The sequence below is a fragment of the Solanum lycopersicum genome, chromosome 11 (assembly GCF_036512215.1).
Source record: "Solanum lycopersicum chromosome 11, SLM_r2.1".
Lineage (NCBI taxonomy): Eukaryota > Viridiplantae > Streptophyta > Magnoliopsida > Solanales > Solanaceae > Solanum > Solanum lycopersicum.
The window spans coordinates 60731091-60752608 of NC_090810.1; the positions used below are offsets into that span (position 1 = coordinate 60731091).

The 21518-nt window shown below is 33.6% G+C and overlaps 3 protein-coding genes across 3 annotated transcripts; 1 reads left to right on the plus strand and 2 right to left on the minus strand.

Annotated features, from left to right (window-relative positions):
• Positions 1–509: 509 nt before the first annotated feature.
• LOC101261584 (serine/threonine-protein kinase Nek5-like) lies at positions 510–8567 on the minus strand. The gene is made up of 14 exons (XM_004251389.5): positions 7855–8567; positions 7690–7756; positions 6637–6702; positions 6498–6544; positions 6376–6421; positions 6083–6163; positions 5949–5991; positions 5788–5837; positions 5043–5124; positions 4711–4760; positions 3766–3839; positions 3218–3269; positions 2565–3143; positions 510–2478 (listed from the first exon to the last, which is right to left on the minus strand). Exons 1-14 carry the CDS (start codon positions 7950–7952, stop codon positions 805–807), a joined length of 3009 nt encoding a protein of 1002 aa, XP_004251437.2. The 5' UTR covers positions 7953–8567; the 3' UTR covers positions 510–804.
• Positions 8568–13288: 4721 nt separating this feature from the next.
• Positions 13289–16105, plus strand: LOC101263577 (uncharacterized). Its single transcript, XM_004251181.5, has 4 exons — positions 13289–13577; positions 14017–14273; positions 14848–15308; positions 15607–16105. Exons 1-4 carry the CDS (start codon positions 13450–13452, stop codon positions 15868–15870), a joined length of 1110 nt encoding a protein of 369 aa, XP_004251229.2. The 5' UTR covers positions 13289–13449; the 3' UTR covers positions 15871–16105.
• Positions 16106–16305: 200 nt separating this feature from the next.
• On the minus strand, positions 16306–21391 carry LOC138339241 (putative disease resistance RPP13-like protein 1). The gene is made up of 4 exons (XM_069290823.1): positions 21243–21391; positions 17297–21162; positions 16664–16730; positions 16306–16581 (listed from the first exon to the last, which is right to left on the minus strand). The coding sequence occupies exon 2, from the start codon at positions 21151–21153 to the stop codon at positions 17326–17328; it is 3828 nt and encodes a 1275-aa protein (XP_069146924.1). The 5' UTR covers positions 21154–21162; positions 21243–21391; the 3' UTR covers positions 16306–16581; positions 16664–16730; positions 17297–17325.
• Positions 21392–21518: the final 127 nt, after the last annotated feature.

A 21518-nucleotide genomic window follows, 5' to 3' on the forward strand; every position in this document is an offset into this window, starting at 1 on the left:
GACATCATTAACAACTACATGATTGAAACAAAATTTATTGTACAACAGGATGACCAAGTAGCAAAAGTTTGTGTCTTTAACTTGTCAATCTCCTTGAAAACTGTCTCAAAATAGGACATTTTTGGAGGATCCGACACTCATGCAACAGTTATTTAAAAGAATACGAGCAACATAGCCTTATGCAACAATTATTTAAAAGAATACGAGCAACATAGCCTTAGAAACACATTAACCAATTCATCATGAAACAAAAGTTTCTTCAAGACATGGAAAATGTGTAATGTTGCCAATTATATGTTCTTTACTTACCAAATCAAGAACATTATCAATCAGATCCTGAGCAGAAAAAGGAAATCAATCTCTAAAACAGAATCAAACAGAATCAACAACTCGTTGAGCATCGTGAAACTATTGATCAACACATATAGTCAACTACTTATCGTTCTCAATTATGAACGATTGTAGCTGGAGTAGGGTACAAGTACATATATGTAATACATTAGAACTAATTGGCTCAAAAGTTTATGCATTGGAAAAACAGCAGAGTACAACATATCAAAATCGCGATAACAGTAAGTAAAAGGTGATGTAAGGAGATATTGTTACATTTCGCGGAACAAAAAATGGTTCAAATCTGTGTGCTCTGTATATACAGTTACTAGAAAGAAAAAATTGCTAAAATACTAAAAGGGAAAAAGGATAGTCAAAGAACCTATTTAAGTGTTTCCTTTGGAGAAGTTGATTGGAAGTTGAAGAGTAGAGAAACACTACTGAAAGTAATGGACATGTCATCTGCATAATGGATCATGAATTTCTTGCAGAATCATCAAGCATCATTCCTTTCAGACTCTTAGCCAACCAGATAGCTGTCTCTCTTGGCGACACCTTGTCCTTACCGAATGGTTTAAGAACAACAGAGAGCTCTTCTAACCTGTTATTCTCCAGCAAGTCAGCCGATAATTCCAACAGCCCTTCAAGTGCATCTGCTCTCTGCCTAAAAGATTTGACATCTAATATTTCCTTTACTGGTCGTTCGTCCTCCACAAGTGTTGCGTTGGCCTTTGATGGTTCCGAAGAATCTAATCTTGGACGTGAAGAGGTGGGACTGCCCTGGTTTCTTACATCCATTTCCTTATTATGGACACAATCGGATATATTGGATTTAACACTCACTGATCCAGAAGTAGACGACGATTTGGGAGCAATAGGAGAAGCTAGATTTCTATCAAGCTCATCTCTTACCACATTCATACGTTTTCCAACATCAACATTTCTCTCCACACTGTCAATCACTGGTTGCTCAATACCCACTCGGAAACTACTGTGCCTTATGACATGTATGACATCATCAAAAGCTGGTTTGAGCTGAGAAGAAGCCGCTTTTTCAAGAATCACATTTTGTGGAACACTTACCTTGTCAGCCAAAAAAATATTTTGGCTGGCTGTAATAGGAGGGGTGGAAGGGGAGGCACTTTCAGTTGTCGATGGAAAGAGTTCCTTGGTCAAGAACTTGTCATCACCATTGGCATTTGAGGTAAGGTTAGAGTGGAGCAGATTGTTTTGGCTTGAGGAAACGAGTGGAGTAGTGGGAGAGACGCTTGTTGTGGAGGATGACAACTTTGTCTTAGACTTGATTTTACCACAGGATACTAAACTGGGGTTAGTCAGATGCAAAATATCAGTGGTAGAATCAGGCTTGCTTGTTGTGGAATCACCATCACAAAGGGCAATCTCTATCAAGTGAGGAGACGCAGTATCTTTAGCTGCATACAAATTTGATCTCTCATTGCAAGTACCAACGTCCAAACTTTGATGATTCTCCTCAAAAATTTCAACGAAGCCTGCTTCGGATTTCTGGTTATCTTCATGGTTTCCCATTGAACTATAAGCATTATCTGAGTGTGATGATGTAGTAACTGAACACGAAGGTCTTGACCCTATGGTTTCAGTTTCGCTAGATTGTTCATGACTTCCAACCATTTGTTCGGTCAAGTTGACAAAATGATTTGTTGTATCATCACAAAGTTCAAATCCTTGGATCGACACTAAAGAAGAAGCAGAATTGCTGCTCTCTGTTTGCATTCCTTTTGAAGCTCCTGATGAAACCTTTCGAGAATGCAGCATGCTGTTCTTTGTGGTATGTATGTGACAACTATCAGGAGAAGAACTAGGAATCCTTTCGGGAATTTTCTTTGTGGCATGTATGTGATAGCCATCAGGAAAAGAATTGGGAATCCTTTCGGGGTCATGCGACTTGTCATTTGGACCACACTCTACATCATCGTTCGCAGAATTCAAGGCATCATGACACACTGGCTGAAGCCTTCCAGTAAACGACGGTTGCTTAGTAAATTTAGGAGGTGTTCTCTGTCTGGGCCTTGTAGGTGATCTATCATGAACGACTTGTCTTATAGTGCCAGAGGGAGAGATTCCCCCATTTCTTGGTTTATTCTTTGGGGTGGACTCAGTGGTAGGCAACTGCAAGGAAAAGGTAATTAAAATATAGATATTATCAACCTAAGAGTCAAGCGCTAGTCAAGATAAGAGAATTAGGGACTTGATACCTGATTGTTCAAAGTAGGTGGTGTATGTGCATTAGATTTCGAGGTAGGAGTAGGTGAACCTGGTTTTAGGACTTTCGGTGATGCTTCAATGTTAGCTTTGCTTGCACCAGTACCACTGACCTTTGTCTTGCCACCTCTCATAGGAGAACTATGTTCCCTCGTTTTTCCCTCTTTCAAAGCCAACATAATATTTTTTATAGTTGTGGGTTGCTTAGCTTCTGCATCACATTTTTTCTCGTCATGCAAAATGTTCCTAGAGTCATAGTCCTCCGCGTCGGCCCCGTGATGTTCCTCACCAGAATAATGTTGCTCAAAATCTTTGTGATTAACAAAGGCAACATTCGTGTTAGTGCCTTCATGGTCATCATTGCAAGTCATTTCCTGCAAGTTCTCACTCGACTTTAAACTATCTTTATCACTGCATGAACTGGTACTACTTTGGCTTTCTGTCATATTCTTTCCGGAGTCATGACCAGCAGTGAGAGGTTTTTCAGGAGAACTTAACGGAGGAGGACTAAAGGATGGTCGATACTGATCCACATAAGGCTGCAAATATGGGTGCTTCAGGAGTTCCGATGCCTGAAAATGTTGAGGTCAGACAATGGACATGACATTCCGACACAAAAATTTAATTGCAAGATTGGTAAGCTTACAGTAGGTCGATGCTCGGGGCTCTTCCTCAGCATTCCTCTAATAACAGTTTTTCTGTGAAAACAATATCCAAATGAAATATAATGACAAACAAATGCACCATCTCAAATAAGCATGCAACAGAAGAATAGAGCATTCACGATGTCAAGATTGAGGCTCGGATTTGTTGTCTGTCGAAAGTTGATAACTTGAACATGTAACATCTTATAGAAGGATTACGAGTACATGTGATTTCAGATTCTAGTATTTCGAAGTGTTAACATTTGCTTCCAAGTGTAAAGAAATTGTCATGTGCCGCGAGGAAGGAGAAGATAGACCATAACAACTATCTTTTTGATGACCAAGAAATCCTTGAGGTTAGTGGTGTACGGTTTAGAATTCGGTGGATAATGGAGCCATTGCAGAACATTAACAGTTACAAGAAAGCAAAGAAGAAAAATTATATCCTAAAACATGACTAAATATTCACACAAATTATCAATTAAACACCTGTGAGCAGAAGCTTTAGCACAAAGACAAATTATGCTCCCAAAACAAAGGCCTGACTTACAAGGACGGAGAATAACAAGGTGGCAATGGGCCAATGCATGATCTGTTTATTTTGCTTATCAGTCCTGCCATGTCCTGGATCATTATAGAGTGTGTTATGAAGAGTGAAACTTAGTATAAGTAGCAAAAGGTTCTCATTTTGAGGAAACAAACATACAATAAGTTGCATATATATAATGAAATTACACTTATTTGCCCCCACAACCAAGACTCACAGCATCATTCAGCATTAACTATTTTCAAGATTATGCCACAGTAAATCGTTGATCATCACATTGATAGCTTAAATAGTTCACTGAATTTTGTCTAGTTCGGTGTTTCACCGGTTATTAATGTGTAGTAGGCCTCATTCGCCACAACATTAGTGGCACTCTTCTCAATTTTTGGGCACACTCCCGCTTTAAGTAGCTAAAACCTCTAATATCAGTTTGATTTTATCTTGATGTTTTAGTTAGAGATAAGGGCTTAACTTATTAGAAGTCCAAACTGAGTTCTCTATACAAGTAAGACAGTTTGTACTTTGATTTGACATCTACTCCCTCTCTCCCTATTTATGTTGCATTGTTTGACTTGGCACAAAGTTTAAGAAAGAAAAACAAGACTTTTTGAAATTTGTTGTCTAAAATAAACCTTAGATAAGGGTAAAGGGGAATTTCGAAGTGAAAATCATTTTAATTATAGAAAGACGACATTCTTTTCGGGACAGGCTTAAAAGGAAGAACATCTCTTCAACAATAAAGTTGGAATTTGGATTTACTTGTCACTTGAATTCACTAACTTACAAATGAAACACCCATCCCAGGGTCTCTATATATGCAGAGCCAATCATTTAAGCTTCAATTCGTAAATTAATCAATAGAGATAAAATATAAGGTCAGTTCCCCATTTCATTATGTAGCCAAGGAATTGAAATGGAGATAATAGAAACAAATTCAAGAAGCCTTACAAATGCTTTAAATGCAGGGCGGTGAGCAGCCATTTCATACATACAGCAGCCTGGTCAAGAATGAATGGATTTAAGACACAGAAGAAGCCCACAATGACATATATATATCAAATAGACACAAGATTATTGTTACAACAAACCAGTGTCCTCAGCGTTGGGAAAGAAGTAACCTTATGAAATGAAAGGTGTGGTAACAGATGGCATACAGAGGTGAGGTTCGTATCTTCCAAAAATTATTGGAAATGAATGTCTACAGAGAACTCCAATTGGCACCACATTCAAAGTAAGATACAAATGCACTTCAACCAGAATGAAGTAAAGGAGTTACATACCTAAGGACCAAATATCTGATTTAAAACCGTATGGAATATCCGTAAGAAGTTCCGGGCACATGTAATTGGGAGTTCCAACCACCTGGAGTATAAAATAACACTATTAGCTTACTGAAACATCTCTTCCACTAGAAGTTTTAGCTTATTTATTTCCATTAAGTGATATCTTCCATTATTTCTTGTTATTTTTCTTTAGCCTAGCGGGTGGGGACGGGGGAGGGGATGTAGGCTAGGTCATCCCGAGTGTAACACTCCTGAGTGTTCGCATCCTTGGTTCCTGTTTTCTCTATGGCTTTGCTAAGTAGGAAAATATTTAGAAACCAAATACCAGGTTTTATTTAGGCAAAATATAGTTCAGATCGTGCTTAATTATCATGCAAGTTCGTACTGTTGCCCATATCTGATCCAAAATGATACATGTTGGACACAGCACATCATCAATAAAATGGACAAGGGTGGAGTAATTCAAAAGAGGTAGAAATAAGATACTGAACTACGATTTCTGAAATGTATCTATGCCAGTAATAAACAATATAAGACATATGAACCCATGCATGACTCTAGGTCTGCCTTCTGTTAGACTAACTTCTACAACGTAAACAATCAAACAAATGAATTAAACACCAACTTGATTTACCCGTGCCATGCTGTATCCTACATTTCATTTTAAGAATGTAGAAACTAATATGAGCTACATAGTTTAGGTGAAAATAACAAAGAAAAGCATCGGGTATCAGATACATACTGAAGAAGCCAAGTCATCAGCCTTCAACGTTTTCGCAAGGCCAAAATCCCCTGGAGAAAAGAGTAAACGGGAAATAGAAAATGCAGGCCTACATCAGAAAAATCGACTGTATCCATCTTCACTTCAATAAAAGAACAAAAGCATTGGTAGTTAATAGTTACCAAGGCGAACGTTGTGTTCCTTGGTCAGAAAGATGTTTGAGCACTGCCACAGAAAGGTGCAGAAATCACCTCAGAAAATAGATTTAAGAGAAAAAAGTTTTAAAAGCGATATTAACAGATAACAAGATACGCACTTTAAGGTCACGGTGCAGTACAAAGTTTGAATGCAGATATTCCACTGCCAACAAAATTTGAGTGAACCACTTCAGAAGTTTCTGCATTATGAACATCCCTTGAGGATTAGACACCCGAAAATGGCAACTAACTGAAGTTTATACTAGAGCAATAATACATTACCCCAACCAATTGAACAAATTAACGTGTAACTTAGCTATAAACTTGTTTTCCGGTGTCCGTAATCTACAATCTAGATGTACAATTAACATGTCCCAGCAAAACGATAAACTAAAATACATTGTCAACATACCTCTTCTGAAAAATATTGCCCATTTGCTTTTTTCATCAGTTCAGCCCTATCAAAATATGCATTGTTAAACTTAAGTTTAGCAGTAAAATTAGTGGAAAATGAAAAGTTATATAGACACTTACATATCACCACCTTCGCAATAGCCGGTAACAATGCAAACATAGCAGCCCTACAGTACGATTAACATGAGAGTAAAATAATCACCAATTTTAAGGATATTATAGTCAACTCAGCACTTGAAAACAAAATCAGGGTTCTTACCTTCTCTACCCATGCTTCCTTGAACTCAACAATATATGGATGTTGAAGACGAGCGATTAGTGCCATCTGCGCATCCAAGTTGCAAGAAAGTACATGTCAAGAATTTTGAATAGCTATGCATTTACGTAACTTTACATAGAGAAGAGAGTCTCATGCACCAAATAAACAAGAAGAGACAAGATGAGAACATATTGAGATGAAAAATGTATAAGATAGAGACAAAATGGAGCACAACTAGAAAACATAAGAATTTAGCTACATTTACTTCTTGAAGTTTCACTTATATAGTGAATCACAGATGTATAATCTTTATCAAGTGATATGGAAACACTCTCAAGCGACAACAAGAGCTAGTCAAGAAATCGGGTAAAATCAGAATCGGCAAAAAGATAAAATTCAACTCTGAAACCAAAAGAAACTAGATAAAGGGATTCAAAAGAGCATCCCTGGTCCAAAATAGAAGTGAACTTCAAACTCAATAGTTGATGAACATAAACTATTCACGACAAAAAGCCATCATATTCAAACTTTAATTTCCAGTACACTCTGCCTGAAATATACTATTCAGGAGAAAAAGCCATCATACTCAATGATTTAAGCTAAAGAAAATCTTCTCTTCTTCCAGCACCAATATTTTCTTTATCATTACTTAATGGCCTGTTTGGTTCCAAATTTGCTTATTTTGAAATGTGTCTTTTGTCAGAGGTGCTTTCCAAAAAAGTACATCGGAGAGTAGCAGTTTGTATTTGGCTAATCAATTTGTAAAACACTATGCTGATATTAGAGCAACAATTTTGTGCTTGGCAAGGTCAAAGAAGTGCTTCTGGAGCAAAACTACTTTCTCAAGTTTTTGAAATACAGCTTTTGCTACTACTCAAAAACACTTACTTTCTTCCTAAAAGCTCGGCCAAACAGCTCAACTCTATAAAATAAGTACTTTTGACTTTCAATTATACTTGGCTAAACAGACTATTAGTAACTCCACAAAGAAACAAATACACAAAATGCTAAAACAATAACCACTTAAAATTGAGAAACAACACAATGTACTACCTCTTGATGAGCAGATCTCCTGCAACGTTCTGTTTGTCGAGCTAATCGAATCTTCTTGAGCACATACCTATAAATTCAAGATACCCCACAAAGAAACAAAATCAATAATACATCAAATTCAAATCTTATAAGCATTTTCAAGAAAAAAACAAACTTTTTAATTACTTCTTTCTTTCTTGCTTGTGATTAACTAAAATAGCAGCACCAAATGCTCCACGCCCAATCTGTTCCATGATCTCATAATGTTCTATTCTTGACTCCATTACTAAAATCCTAAACTAAACACTTGAATAAATCCAAAGAATAATATGCCAAGAACTCTCAAAAATCAGTCACACTATTTTCTTCATCAGTCAAAACAACTAAAAATTCAATCTTTACAGATCAATCCCATAGACAAGAACAAAACTTTGATACCCTTTAACACAAAACTCATAAAGATTGCATTTTTATTCAAGACTTAGATACCTACAAACACAAAACACATAAAGATTGCATTCTTATTCAAGACTTAGATACCCATAAACACAAAACACATAAAGATTGCATTTTTATTCAAGAATGGTAAGATTGAACTCAAAATAGGCTTTTGGGTATTTGAGAAATCAAATGTAGAACACTTTTTTAGGTGAAAAAAGAAAAAGGGGTGGATCTTCTTAGAGTGAGTGATGTAGTGCTACTCTTTTTCAATTTTTTTTTAATAAAAAATCTAATTATTATTAGTAATATATAGTATTTTGCTTCTTTATTTTGTTGAAGAAAAGTGGTTGATCTGAAGAAACAGTTGTCACAGTTCTCAGCTCTGATGAATGCATATGTGGAGTGGAGGAGCATCTATGAATTATTTTTTAATTAATAATTGATACTCAAGAAATTCCAAATTTCCAAATTCACTATATTTTATTTTATTTTTAATTTATATTTGAAAGAATATATTTATAAATAATTTAAGTTTAAACTTTTTATTTTATAATATGGTCATTTTATTTTCTTGTCATTTCATAATATTGTGCTATATTATGTTATATTAATTTAATTAATATAATATTTAAATAAATTATATGGAATCTCATTATTTCATAATATCTTACACTAATAACCTTAAAGAGTAATTTTTGTACCTTTAAAAAATAAAATAAGATATGAGGTAGATGAAAAAAAAGTAAGGATTTTGTTGATAAAATTATAAAACAATTAAACACAGACATATAAATTATTTTAAATTATATTATCTTGTTAAAAAATTCTTCCCATTTAAACGCAACTTGAGATTTAATTAAAATACATTATATAAATTGAGATAAAGAAAACAACAGCAATAAAGTAAAATATTTTAATTAAAGTTTTTGAAAGATATAATTTATTAGTTTAATCATGATTAGGGTGGTAGGTTTAGTTGCCAAAAACTAGTGCAACTTCCAACTAATTTTTTCTCTCTCACATCATATATACACAATTAAACTATTTGAATTTAAATGAAATAATATTAAGGAAAAAAGATGATTATTTTTGCAACTTATAAAATTGTCTAATGAGTGATGATGTATAATGAAAATTACCCTTAGATAGTGATAATAATTTAAGATTTTGCTGTATATGAATGACTTAATTTACTCGGTTTTAAAAGAGTTTTTGAATTTTAAAAGCATTTTATCATTTTAAAATGAGGCCTTTTATTTTGAATTTTTTAAATTTAGATTGATCGTTCGAGCCATAGAATACTAATAAAGCATGAAATAAAAAAGTAAAAAACATAGTTCAATTTTAAAAGAATATTATCTTTAAATAGTTTGATTTATATATCACTATTATATATACTATCTCGTATAAAATGAAAAATGAATATTGCTAACTTAATCTGAATTTATATAAGTGATATAAAAAGAACTTTAGAATCGTATATTATTATAAATTGATATTCTAATAATTATTTTTAAAGTAATCTTATAAGTCAAAAATAATCTTTTTATTTTTTCAAGAGATAGAAATATGATCTGAATTATTTGAAGAGTCGAAAAGAATTGATAGAACTATACCTAATTTTTCTTGTCAATTATGTTAATGATGTTTAAATTTAAATATATTTTTAATAACTAACATTTTGAATATATATTGAATATATAGGCTATATATTTTTTTGACAAAAAGTAGAAAAAAATATGCATCATACCATCATCCTATGCTTTAAAATGACTCCTTTCTTAATCTATATATAATTTATCTTAATCGAATTTAATTTATAAAATTATATACTAAATTTGTTATTGTTATAACGATTTATAAAATTATATACTAAATTTGTTATTATTGTAACTTGTAACGTATCTTTTGAAATTGAAACATTTCATTATAAACTTATAGAGTATAATCATAGTTGTCTAATAAACTGAGTTACTCAAATTATTATTATTATTATTATTATTATTATTATTATTAACCAAAAAAAGTATAAAGTTCTGTTTTTATGGAATTTGTGTATAACGAGGTGAATTAATCAGAATCATGTGGTTTTGCAGAACCATGTGCTCATTTTTAAAATACACTTTCAAATTTAATTAATCTGAAATTATATATGAAAATGGTAATATTTTTTTTAATTAAATGTCATTTAATTTTCATAATTTAAATTCGAAATATTTAAATATATGAATAAAAAACGAATAAATACTTATTTAAAAGGTAGAGCCAAAATTCAAAATTGGTAAGTTCTAAATTTTCCATAGCTCCTTTTAATTATAAATATTTTGACGAATTTATTAATATAAATATGTAATTAAAGCAGTAGTTATTGAGCTCATTTGAATCAGTACATAGAGTTGTAGTTCTACTTCTCTATTTACATAATAACGGCAATATATATACATAATAATAACAATAAATAAAGTATGTTAGAGCCTTTATTGATATTAGTTAATTTATTATTAAATGGAATGTCGCTATAGGGTTTACGGAAATTTTGGAAAAATATTAATTGCCTCTAAAAATATGTATTAATTAATTAATAAATTATCACTAAAAATTATTTTTGATATAGTGTTACTGCATAAAACATGAGATGTAATTACTTACTAATGTAATAATGAATTACTTAAAATGGATATGAATAATTTAATTGATTTATGAAGTAATTACATTCATATTAAACCTTCCTACGAACTAAATAAAAAAAATCAACCTTTTATAACTTCAATTTCATCGTACACGTCCTTAAACTTGAGATATTATTTAAAAATAATAAGAAACGATCTTATTTTTAAATTAAAATCTTTTTTTATTCTCCTGTTGAAATCTGAGATTTCAAATTAAGAATAAAGAAATCTTTTATTAAAATATCAACCAAATTGTATTAATCTTCAAAAACAATACATGCCATGTAGATAAGTTTGTATCCTACATTAGTTTAATAAATATAAATTTAAACTTATACATACAACATGGCAAAAAAAACAAAGATATTTATTGTACTTTATTACATGTTCTTATATATGTAGTTAATTACACTTAAAAAATGTTTAATGCAAGATACCACATGATTATGATTCTTGATCTATTTCAAATCAAACAAGATACGATACTAAAATATTAACTAATTAATGTGAGTATTTAAAAAAATTAAATTGAATCAACTTATTGTATAGGCATTTGCTTAGCTTTTCGATCTACTTGTTATAATTTAAATTTTGTTTAATTAGTTAACCATGATTAAAGTGATAGAAATATACCCACAAACGCATAATATATATTGATTTAATATAAATATCTGACACGAATAAGAAATTTTTGAATGCTAAATGACGAATAAGATTTTTACGTATCACTCTAGTAAGTCAATCCTTTTTTTTTTGTGACAATTCGATATCCATATTGGAGTTCGACTAAATCTGAATTCATATCGAAAAGTTCCATATTGACTTCGATTAAATCCAAATTCGCATTGAAAAGTCTCACATTTTGAAATAAAATACTCTTTAACAAAAGCTACTTAATATTTAACATGACTCAAATTCGAAACCTTCGTACTTAACGCAACTTAAATAACATAGCCTAGTATGAAATGGGATATGAAACAAGAAGATGGGAACAAGAATATTCAATAATTTAGCCTGGCCCATAAAGTAATGGTGTAATGTTCCTTAGGATATTTATGAAAAATGAAAGTGAAGTAATAACTAAATATTATATCCAGAGAAAATTATGGTTAAGATGGTTAGTAATTTTATGAAACATACTTTAAAAATGAGTGGTAATGGTGGTGATTAGTAATTACGTATGAGATGTTGGCCAATGATAAATCGTGATTGGTGGAGATAGTTAATAGTGATAATTGATGATGACACTTAACGATAGATGTGATTGATTGGTAAATATGATGACAATAGAAATAGTTGATAATGTATATGACTAATGACGGAAATAACTGACGAAGGAATTAACGTGGTTGATGGCAATGACGAAGTTAGAATATCTTTTTATTATCGATGGGGTTAAAATTAAATATAAAGAAGCAGAGATACAAAAACGTTGATAGGGGTTCAACTTTAAAACTATATATAAATAATAATAATATATATACACACATAGTCTTTTAAACTATATGTAAATAATAATATAATTTTTCGTTCAAGACAATTTAAATAAAATTTATCAGTCTTACATAGCTCTACTCCGAGTGGTGGAGGAGGGTAAAATGAGTAATAACAAGTGGCCTCTTAATATTTTATTCAGCTGTATCAAAAATGTCGAATGTAATTTTTTTCGTATTAATTTATGTGATATATTATGATTGAAAACTGACATTTTTTTCTTCTTCCATGACTTAAAAAATGTTATAATAAAATTTAGAAATTTATTAAGAAAAGATGAACATGTTAAAATTTATTTTTAAATAAAATTTTAAAATATATTAATAAAAATAATAATATCATATAAAATGAAATAGACGGCGTACTGAAAAGTTTGAAGTTTTCTTCGATAATACTATATTGAATTTTCTTTCCTTTAATTGGAATCTTCTATGACACTTCTAATTTGGATGGTGCAACCTATTATTTTGCCATAATATATTATATTGTCTTGTATTATAAAAATATTATTTAATTGGTTATATATTTTTTATCATTAAACAATTTAGAAACTAACAATTTAAAAAATCAGCTTATGAAAAAAATAAAGTACGATATAGATCTGCCTTAAAAAGATATATTAAAAGATAACATATAATTATTATTGTCTCAATTTATGTGATATATTTTTAATATCGCGATTTAAAATAGTCTTTCTTTGATCATAATTTTTTCATATGTTTGGAATTTATCAATTTATACATAACTTCCAAATAAGTATCTTTTATCTCAAAAAAAAAAATTCCTACCCAAATTCACAATTTTTTACTCTGAATTTTTGAATTGTACCACATAAATTATAGCAACAGAAATAATAAATAAATATAAAATAAAAAAAATAACATATCGATATGATCACATCAAATTAATTGTAAAACAATATATACATATAGATATACATAAATTTTATATTTAAACTAACGATACGAAACAATAATAATAATAATAATAGAGGTACCAACCATTCATCATGACTTGGTCATTAAAAATATTACTTATTTAAACAGCTGTTACTCCCGCGTAGTTGACAATTTCCATATTTTTTTTTCAACTTCTTTATTTATTTTGTCAATTCTTTTTTTCAATTTATCTAAAAAAAAAATTTCTTCATTTTGTGAAGAAAATAATTGTGAAGATAATGGAGAATCCACCGGAGTGGGGCGATGGCGGAAGAGGGAGGAGAGTGGTGGTTATCGGTGGCGGAGTTGCTGGTTCCCTTATTGCAAAGTCTCTTCAATTTGATGCAGATTTAACTCTTATTGATCCGTAAGTTCAATAAGTTTTGCTAATTATTATTATTATTTTGAATAATCGTGATGTCTGAGTCAGCTTATCCGCACCTCAATTGATTTCACTTTGTCCATCAAGTTCGGATCCTTCAAAATAGAACAAATTGAAAAAAAAGGCCTTCGTAGTAATTACTATCTCAGAAACACTACAACAAAAATAACTTTTAGCGGCATTAAATATTGACATAAGTGTTATTAGAATCAATGCCGCTAAAGGCTTTATGGAAGCAATTGAGAATTAATTGCCGCTAATGATTATTTTTGTTACAGTGAAAGTCACTTTCTTTGTTGAAGAAATTTGGTATCTCAAAGCAAATGAGATAAAAAAAACTATTAGTTGAGTGATCATCTGAGATGAGAAATGAAGTAGTTCAATTTGGTTCAATGTGTATTGATTAGTAAAAAACTGTTAACAGGAAGGACTATTTCGAGATTCCATGGGCGAGTTTAAGATCAACGGTAGAGCCTTTGTTCGCGGAGAGATCATTGATTCACCACAAAGATTACCTCGCCAATGGGCGTCTCATAGTGTCTGAAGTCACTAATATTACCAACAAAGAAGTCTTGACTGCAGATGGACATCAAGTTACCTATGACTATCTTGTGGTAGCCACCGGTCACTACGATCCCCTGCCTGTATCGAGAACAGACAGATTGGAAGAATATCAAACAGGTATATATACATATTGCATAGCATCAAAGACTTAGTTAAGATATCATTCACGTGTTTGATTCGTTTTATTTACCATCTTGTCTGCTTTCCAACGAGCAAATTAGTTATACGTACTGATCATTTGAAATGTTTATGCTCGCTGAGTTTATCAACTTTTAGGGAAAATGATAAAAAGAAGCTAAAGCATTTGTGTTTTGTATCCGTTGAGCAAAGATTCTTCATTTGTAAATCGGTTCCTCTGGCAAGTTTAATTTCACGAGGTTCAGCCAATTGTCTACGAGATGTACTAGTGATTAAATCTTTTCTTTAGTGAGCGTCCTGTTAACGTTATAGATTACTACTTGATATTACTAGTCAAAATGGCGTGTGGCTCGACTGTTTTTGGTTTGGAAAATGATAAAACAAAGGTAAATCATGGATGTTTTTGTATACGTTCAGCGGTTCCTCTAGCAAGTTTTCATGGGATTCAGTCAATTGTCTAGTCGTGAATGTTGAGATGTACTAGTGAGGATATTACTAGACAAAATGTAGTGATGTTCGACTAATTTTTGCATCGTTCATCTTGTTGTTGCAGAGAATGAAAAGATAAAAGAAGCTGATTCTATATTGATTGTTGGTGGTGGTCCTACTGGTGTTGAACTTGCTGCAGAAATCACTGTCGATTTTCCTCAAAAGAAAGTAACTTTGGTGCACGACGGATCCAGACTACTAGAGTTCATCGGACCAAAAGCGTCTGACAAGACCTTAGAATGGTTAAAAAACAAGAATGTGGAAGTGAAATTGATGCAATCTGTCGATTTGAGTAATAACACAGACAACTCAGGTGGAAACAGAACATATTTCACTTCGTCTGGGGAAACTATCAGAGCAGATTGCCATTTTCTTTGCACAGGAAAGCCACCGGGTTCAGAGTGGTTAAGGGAGACATATTTGAAGGATCGAATCGATAATTTTGGAAGATTGAAGGTAGATGAAAATCTTAGAATCAAGGGTCACAGAAACATATTTGCTGTTGGTGATATAACTGATATTAAGGTAAGCACTAAACTGCATATCTCTTATTTCTTGAAAATGTATCATTTCTGTAGTGAGGAATCTTGTATGTGTTACAAGATAGGGGAAAGGTCTGCGTACACACTATAAGTTGTTGTAAGAGGGTTAGCATACAGTCGATTTAAAAGACATCTTGAATCTTTTTGATAATATAGCGATAGCCAGAGGACTTCACAAGGTAGGAGTAAGGGCTGCGTAAACTCTATTTTCTCATCAATACTGTGTATGTTGCTGTTGTTATTATTCTTCAATTGAATTCTAATGCTTTCTTCGTTATCAGGAACTTAAACAAGGATATTCAGCTCAAAAACATGCTCTAGTGGCCGCGAAGAACTTGAAACTTTTGATGAGTGGAGGAAAAGAAAGCAAACTTACATTATACGAGCCTCGATCATCTCCTAAGATCATCGTTTCGTTAGGAAGGCACGATGCAGTGGCTCAATTTTCGTTCACAACGATCATTGGATTAGTCCCCGGGATGATCAAGTCTAAGGATTTATACGTTGGGAAAACGCGGAAGAAAATGGGGCTTCAACCTAAATAGGAGTATTATATATTTTTCATTCATGAAATTTAAGATCATTTTTAGTGTGAGAAAATGGTGTCATTTCATTGCCAAGATTTGAAGTTCTTCTACTTATGTTTTACAGTAGAATGTGCATAGGAGTTCAATAGCTATAAATATTTTTTAGTTGTTGTAACTAGTTAGTGTAGGATTTAGTATTCTTTCTTTATTTTGGTTGTTATTTGAGTTTTTTTTTCAAAAATATTTGCACCTATATAGTTATAATTTTTAGTTTACACTTTGTACCGAATATAACTAATATGAGTTGGGGTGAGATAGTTGAGATTTTCTATCCTTATTATAGAATTTAGGAGCACGAGTCGTAGAATGAAAAAAAAAATGTCAGGAGCGCCACTCCTTCAAATGTGCAAATTCGAATTTAGTTGGATCCCAATGTGGATATCAAGCACCGAATGAGCAAACAACATATCCACTATAAAAATATATCGGTACTTCTTGGAGTTTATTCAACCATCACGAGTTATAATTCTAATTTGATTTTCTGTACACAAGTCTTACAAAATGAGTAGTAGTTGAGTCCCAAACATATTAACTAATCAAGTTTGTCAACTTACAAAAGAAGCTTGCACTGGAAACATGAAATAATATCAGCGGTACACTGATCGTAATCGCCCTTCTTTGATAGTCGCATCTCAAAGACTTGCCTATAACAACAGACCTGAAAATTCACTGTGGACGACATAATAGCTTTAGTGGAAAGATTAAAAAACAAAAAAGAACTCGGGAACAGATGTAAAAATAGCAGCAGCACCTTAGAAACACTTCCTACGGACAATTCATGGACCAGACTTGTCGTACTCGCTCTTCAAATTCCACATCTGATTAAGCACAAAACATGTTTACGTTAGCAACAACACATGAGTTCAAAATGTAGCTTAAAATTGCAAAAGTATATGCAAGAGAAGATATCTGAAGACAGTGATTTTCTTACTCGTTGGATTAACACCCTGCAAATGTATATCTATAGCCCTTACCTATCAAAATGTAGTTGTCTGGTCGCTATACGAAAGAAAAAAGATGTTTAGCTTTTTTGTCTACCTCTTTTAGCTATCAAAATTTCTAGTGACATAGGATGGTTGATGGTTACAAGAACTAAAAACTTTTTATTAAACATGGTGGCGATTGAGACGTGAATTAAAACACGGTAAGAGCATAAACCAATAAGCAATGAGAAATATAGAATTATATAACATGTGACAATGGAAGTTGCACTTACTTCCTAAAACTTGTGATCGTTATCCTTTAAAAAATTTAGACTCTCTACGGAGGTTAAATATAATGCTATGTGTTTGATGATGAGCTAGCACGGCATGATTAAAAATGAAAAGAAGTAACAAAAAAGCAAAGTGAAATAAAAAGCTTATGAGGGAAAAGAATAGCTTACATCAGTTGGGGAGCCATTTGTTTTAATCATTACATGCATTCCCGATCGATGTCTATGGTGGGGATATGAGCAATTTGTGGCCAGTATTCCCCCTTTTCAAATTCTAGTAGTGGTTCGAGCAATGGACATTTGAAAATAAATAGTTTAGAGAGGGAAGAGGGTATCCCATTTAATGGAAGGGATTGGAGACTAGGGCAATCATAGATGGTCAGGCTAGAGAGGGAGGAGGGCAGTGCTGATTCTGAAAGTGATTGGAGATTAGGGAAATTGAGGATGGTCAGGTGAGAGAGGGAGGAGGGCAGTGCTAATGCAGCAAGTGATTGGAGATTACGGATTTGTAGAGTTTGAAGCGAAGTGAGGTGAGAAAAGGAGGAAAGCTGGCCTTGTGACTGAATCTGAGATAAATTACCATCAAAACATAGATATTGAAGAGAGGTGAGGCTTTTGAGATGTTGGCTGCTTAATGTTTTAAGATTCTTTATGGTAAGACTCTGAATAGAGGAAGGCAACTCCCAATGTTCAATATCTTCGTCACTCCCATCATGAATGATCCATAACTCTGTGAGTCTCTGTAAATGCCACTCCTTTCGGCCATTCACCAATTTCTTGCAATAACTGATATAGAGTTTTTGTAAATTGAAGGGCAATTCTCCTTCTATTTCTGGACAATCAGACAGACGCAGTTCCTTGAGAGATGGAAGGAGTTCCTGCATACGTTCTGGAAGACACTTGAGCTTCTTACACTCCGAAATAATCAGAGACGTCATCTGGGCCGCTCCTCCACATGCCACCGATAGTTTTTCAACATTCTCACAATTCTCAATAGTGAGAGTTTCAGTGGCAGTAGGAATCAAAATCCTAGTAACGTTCTGGCAATCCGTAATAATCAATTTACGTGCTGTTGGGAGAAACTCAGGTGATATATCTTCTACACAACCACAATCCTTCACACTCAAATACTCCACAAACATCTCACCAACTGGCGCCTCCAATTTCAATTTTGGGCAACGAGATATCTGTATTCTCTTCAAGGTAGTTGGCAGTATGCTAAAAGGAAAGGAGGTAACAGAGTTACAATCATGGATATATAATTTTTCAATCTGCTTCATTGCTTCAAGTTGGGATCTAAACAGTTGAGCATCATCAAAAACAACTGGACAACCAACAACTCGAAACACTTTTAAACTTGAAAATTGGATCGGTATCTCCAAACTGAGCTCAGGGCAATTTATAATTGAAAGGTTCTCAAGTGTAGGGAACTCTCCAATTCCTAGTGCGTGCCATTGCTTCCACTCCGTCATATCTTCAAATTCAAGCGTCTCAAGACAGTTAAAAGGCTTTTTGGAGGACAATCTGCCATAGAATTCTTCCGTCACCACTCTTATTCCATACATCCCTCTAATAGAAAGGAATTTCAAACAAGAGAGTTGTCCTAGTGCTGGCAAGGAGTAACAGTCCTCGCAGTAGCTAAGAGACAATTTCACTAGCTCAAGAAACAAAGGATCAGCTACCCAATTGGGAAAGTTTGTCCCTCTATATCCACTGATTTCGACTTCTTTAATGTTTTTATGTGGGCGTAGCTCATCAAGTATGTCTCTTTCTGTTTGTGAATTGTCGGCAATACTACTTTCACTCCACTCCAATGATAATTGCTCAACATGATTCTTCTCCCTCATCTTTGCCTTCACAGCTTCCCTTCTATCAACCACATTTTCCAACTTCACAACTGATAGAGATCCATATAAGTTTTGTGCTTCACCCAAATCTTCCATTCTCCAACCACCTACAAAAAACTTGGCTCCCACCAACACTTGGAGGCTTTTCAACCTGCTCAGATGTAGTGGCATCTTCAAGCGCCGAGTGTTGCTTATGTCAAGATGACGCAAGTTAATCAACTTCTCCATCTGCAGCGGTAGCTCCTCAAGAGCACCACAAGATGACAGGAGAAGTGTCTCTAAGTTATACAACACACAAATGGAATCTGGCAACCTTTTAATCTCTGTCCGAGAAATATCTAAAAATCTGAGGAGCTTTAATTTGATAAACAAGTCATTTGGCAACTCCTTCATCCCATAACCTGACAATGATAATGCCCTTAAGGATCTTAGTGTAGGCAGTATGTTATGCAACACCCTCTTGGTTAGAGGGTGATAACAATAATTGACACTAATACATGTCGGAAGCAATGTCCTCAGCTGCTCCAATTTGTAGAGGGGTGCCAATTTCTCAAACTCACCATTAACTCCTATTGAATAAGATAAGTGCCGACATTGTTCCAACATATGAGATCCTTGGCTCTCTTCCAACCTGATACAAAGTTTTGAAGATGCAAGTTGGGCTAAATCGTTGACAAGGTCATGCATTAGGAATAATTCCTTTATGTTTCCTTCAGAAGGATTTGGGACCCTTTCAAATAATGATCTTGAACTCAACTCGAAAAAGAATTGGTTGCCTAAATCTTGAATTATTTCATCTTCCACAGGTACAAGACCATTGGCAATCCAGAGATGAATAACTTGTTCTTTCCTAAATGGATAATCTTTAGGAAATATTGCACAAAAAGAAAAGCATCGCTTTAAATGTGCGGGAAGATCATTGTAGCTCAACATTAACGCTGGTAATATGTCATTGTCTCGCAGCTCCCATATTTCACTTCTCAGAATACATTTCCACTCTTCAACCTCTGATTTGGAGCGTAACATGCCAGCGAGCGTCTTCAGAGCTAAGGGCAGTCCTTTGCACTTAGCTGCAATTTGTCTTCCAACCTCTTCAAGTTCCGGATGTCCCATAGGATCCATGTTTTCAAATGCATGTCTTTGAAATAAAGACCAAGAGGCTTCGGTAGACAAATTGCCCATGCTAATTTGCTCATTTCCCATCATCAAGGCAACACTGTCTTTGCGTGTTGTCACAATGATCTTACTTCCTATATCTCCTTGTACAAAAATATTTCTCAAGTCATCCCACTCGTTGTAATTGTCATTCCACACGTCATCAAGGACAACAAGAAACCTTTTTCCATTCAGCTTTTCCTTCAATTTGACTTGTAGCTGATTAAGATTCTCATCAGCCTTCAAGTCAGTTGAGTCAATTTCTTGGAGTAAACCTTTTGTTATTCTGAAAGCATCATATGCCTCAGAAACACAAAACCAAGCTGTCAAACCAAAATGTTTCTGCACTCTCTTATCATTGTAAACGGCTTTAGCAAGTATTGTCTTACCCAGACCTCCCATTCCAACAATAGGAACTACACCCAGATTTTTTCCCTTTGTATCCATAGACAACAAACGGCCAATCAAATTCTCTATTTCATTCTTCCTTCCAAAGATACCAGAATCATCAACCAAAGAAGTTGAAGGTGTTCTAGTTTCTTGTTTGGTCGAAATAAAATGCTCCTTTAAGCCAAGGCGACCAATTTGCTTTTCCAACACCTCCAACGTTTCAATGGTTTCTTCCAACTTATCCTTTATGTTACGAAAGAAACCATCACTCAAGCACAGGTTGAGGTCACTTACTTGTTTGTTGCTTGTTTCTGCAAGATTTTGATGCTGGCCTTCCACCTTAAGCCTCAAAGCTTCATAATTGACTTGTTCTATCAAGTTTTCAGCGCCATCCACAGCACTCTGAAGCTTATTAAACCACTGGCTGACGTGTCGATTTGATGCTTGCTTATTCTCTGCATCACTTAGCACAATCTGAAGACCAAGCAAAATGTCCTCCAGCTTCTTTAAGAGCTTAACATGATCCTTGTGCTTCCGAAACATGTTGAGCAGATCACCCTGAGGAGCAAGCCTATCAAACAGAACATTCAAAGCCGAGGAGAGAAATGCACCACCAACTGCTAACCCAATCTCCATTTCTCAAATCTGCAAGGAAACACAAAATGATTTTGAGAAGATAAATTTTTCTATCTATCTTCAACTACAAAGATAGTACTTTACTTTACCTGTTGAATGTTGAGAGTAATTTGCAAACAAGAATGATTAGTGATTGCTTGAAATTAGTACAACTATTTTTCAGCTAATCAAAACAGTCCTCTTTTCTCTTCTCAAAATGTATAGACTTGAATAGAATAATTGAGGCAATTATTCAATTACTTTTGCTTTATGCACTTGTCCATTTTTTCAACAGCTCATTGTAGTGCTTAATTGGGCCTACCATATCATCAATACATTTTAGAATAGTGAAGAGTTTGAAATCTGTTCCATTTTCCTTTTCTTTA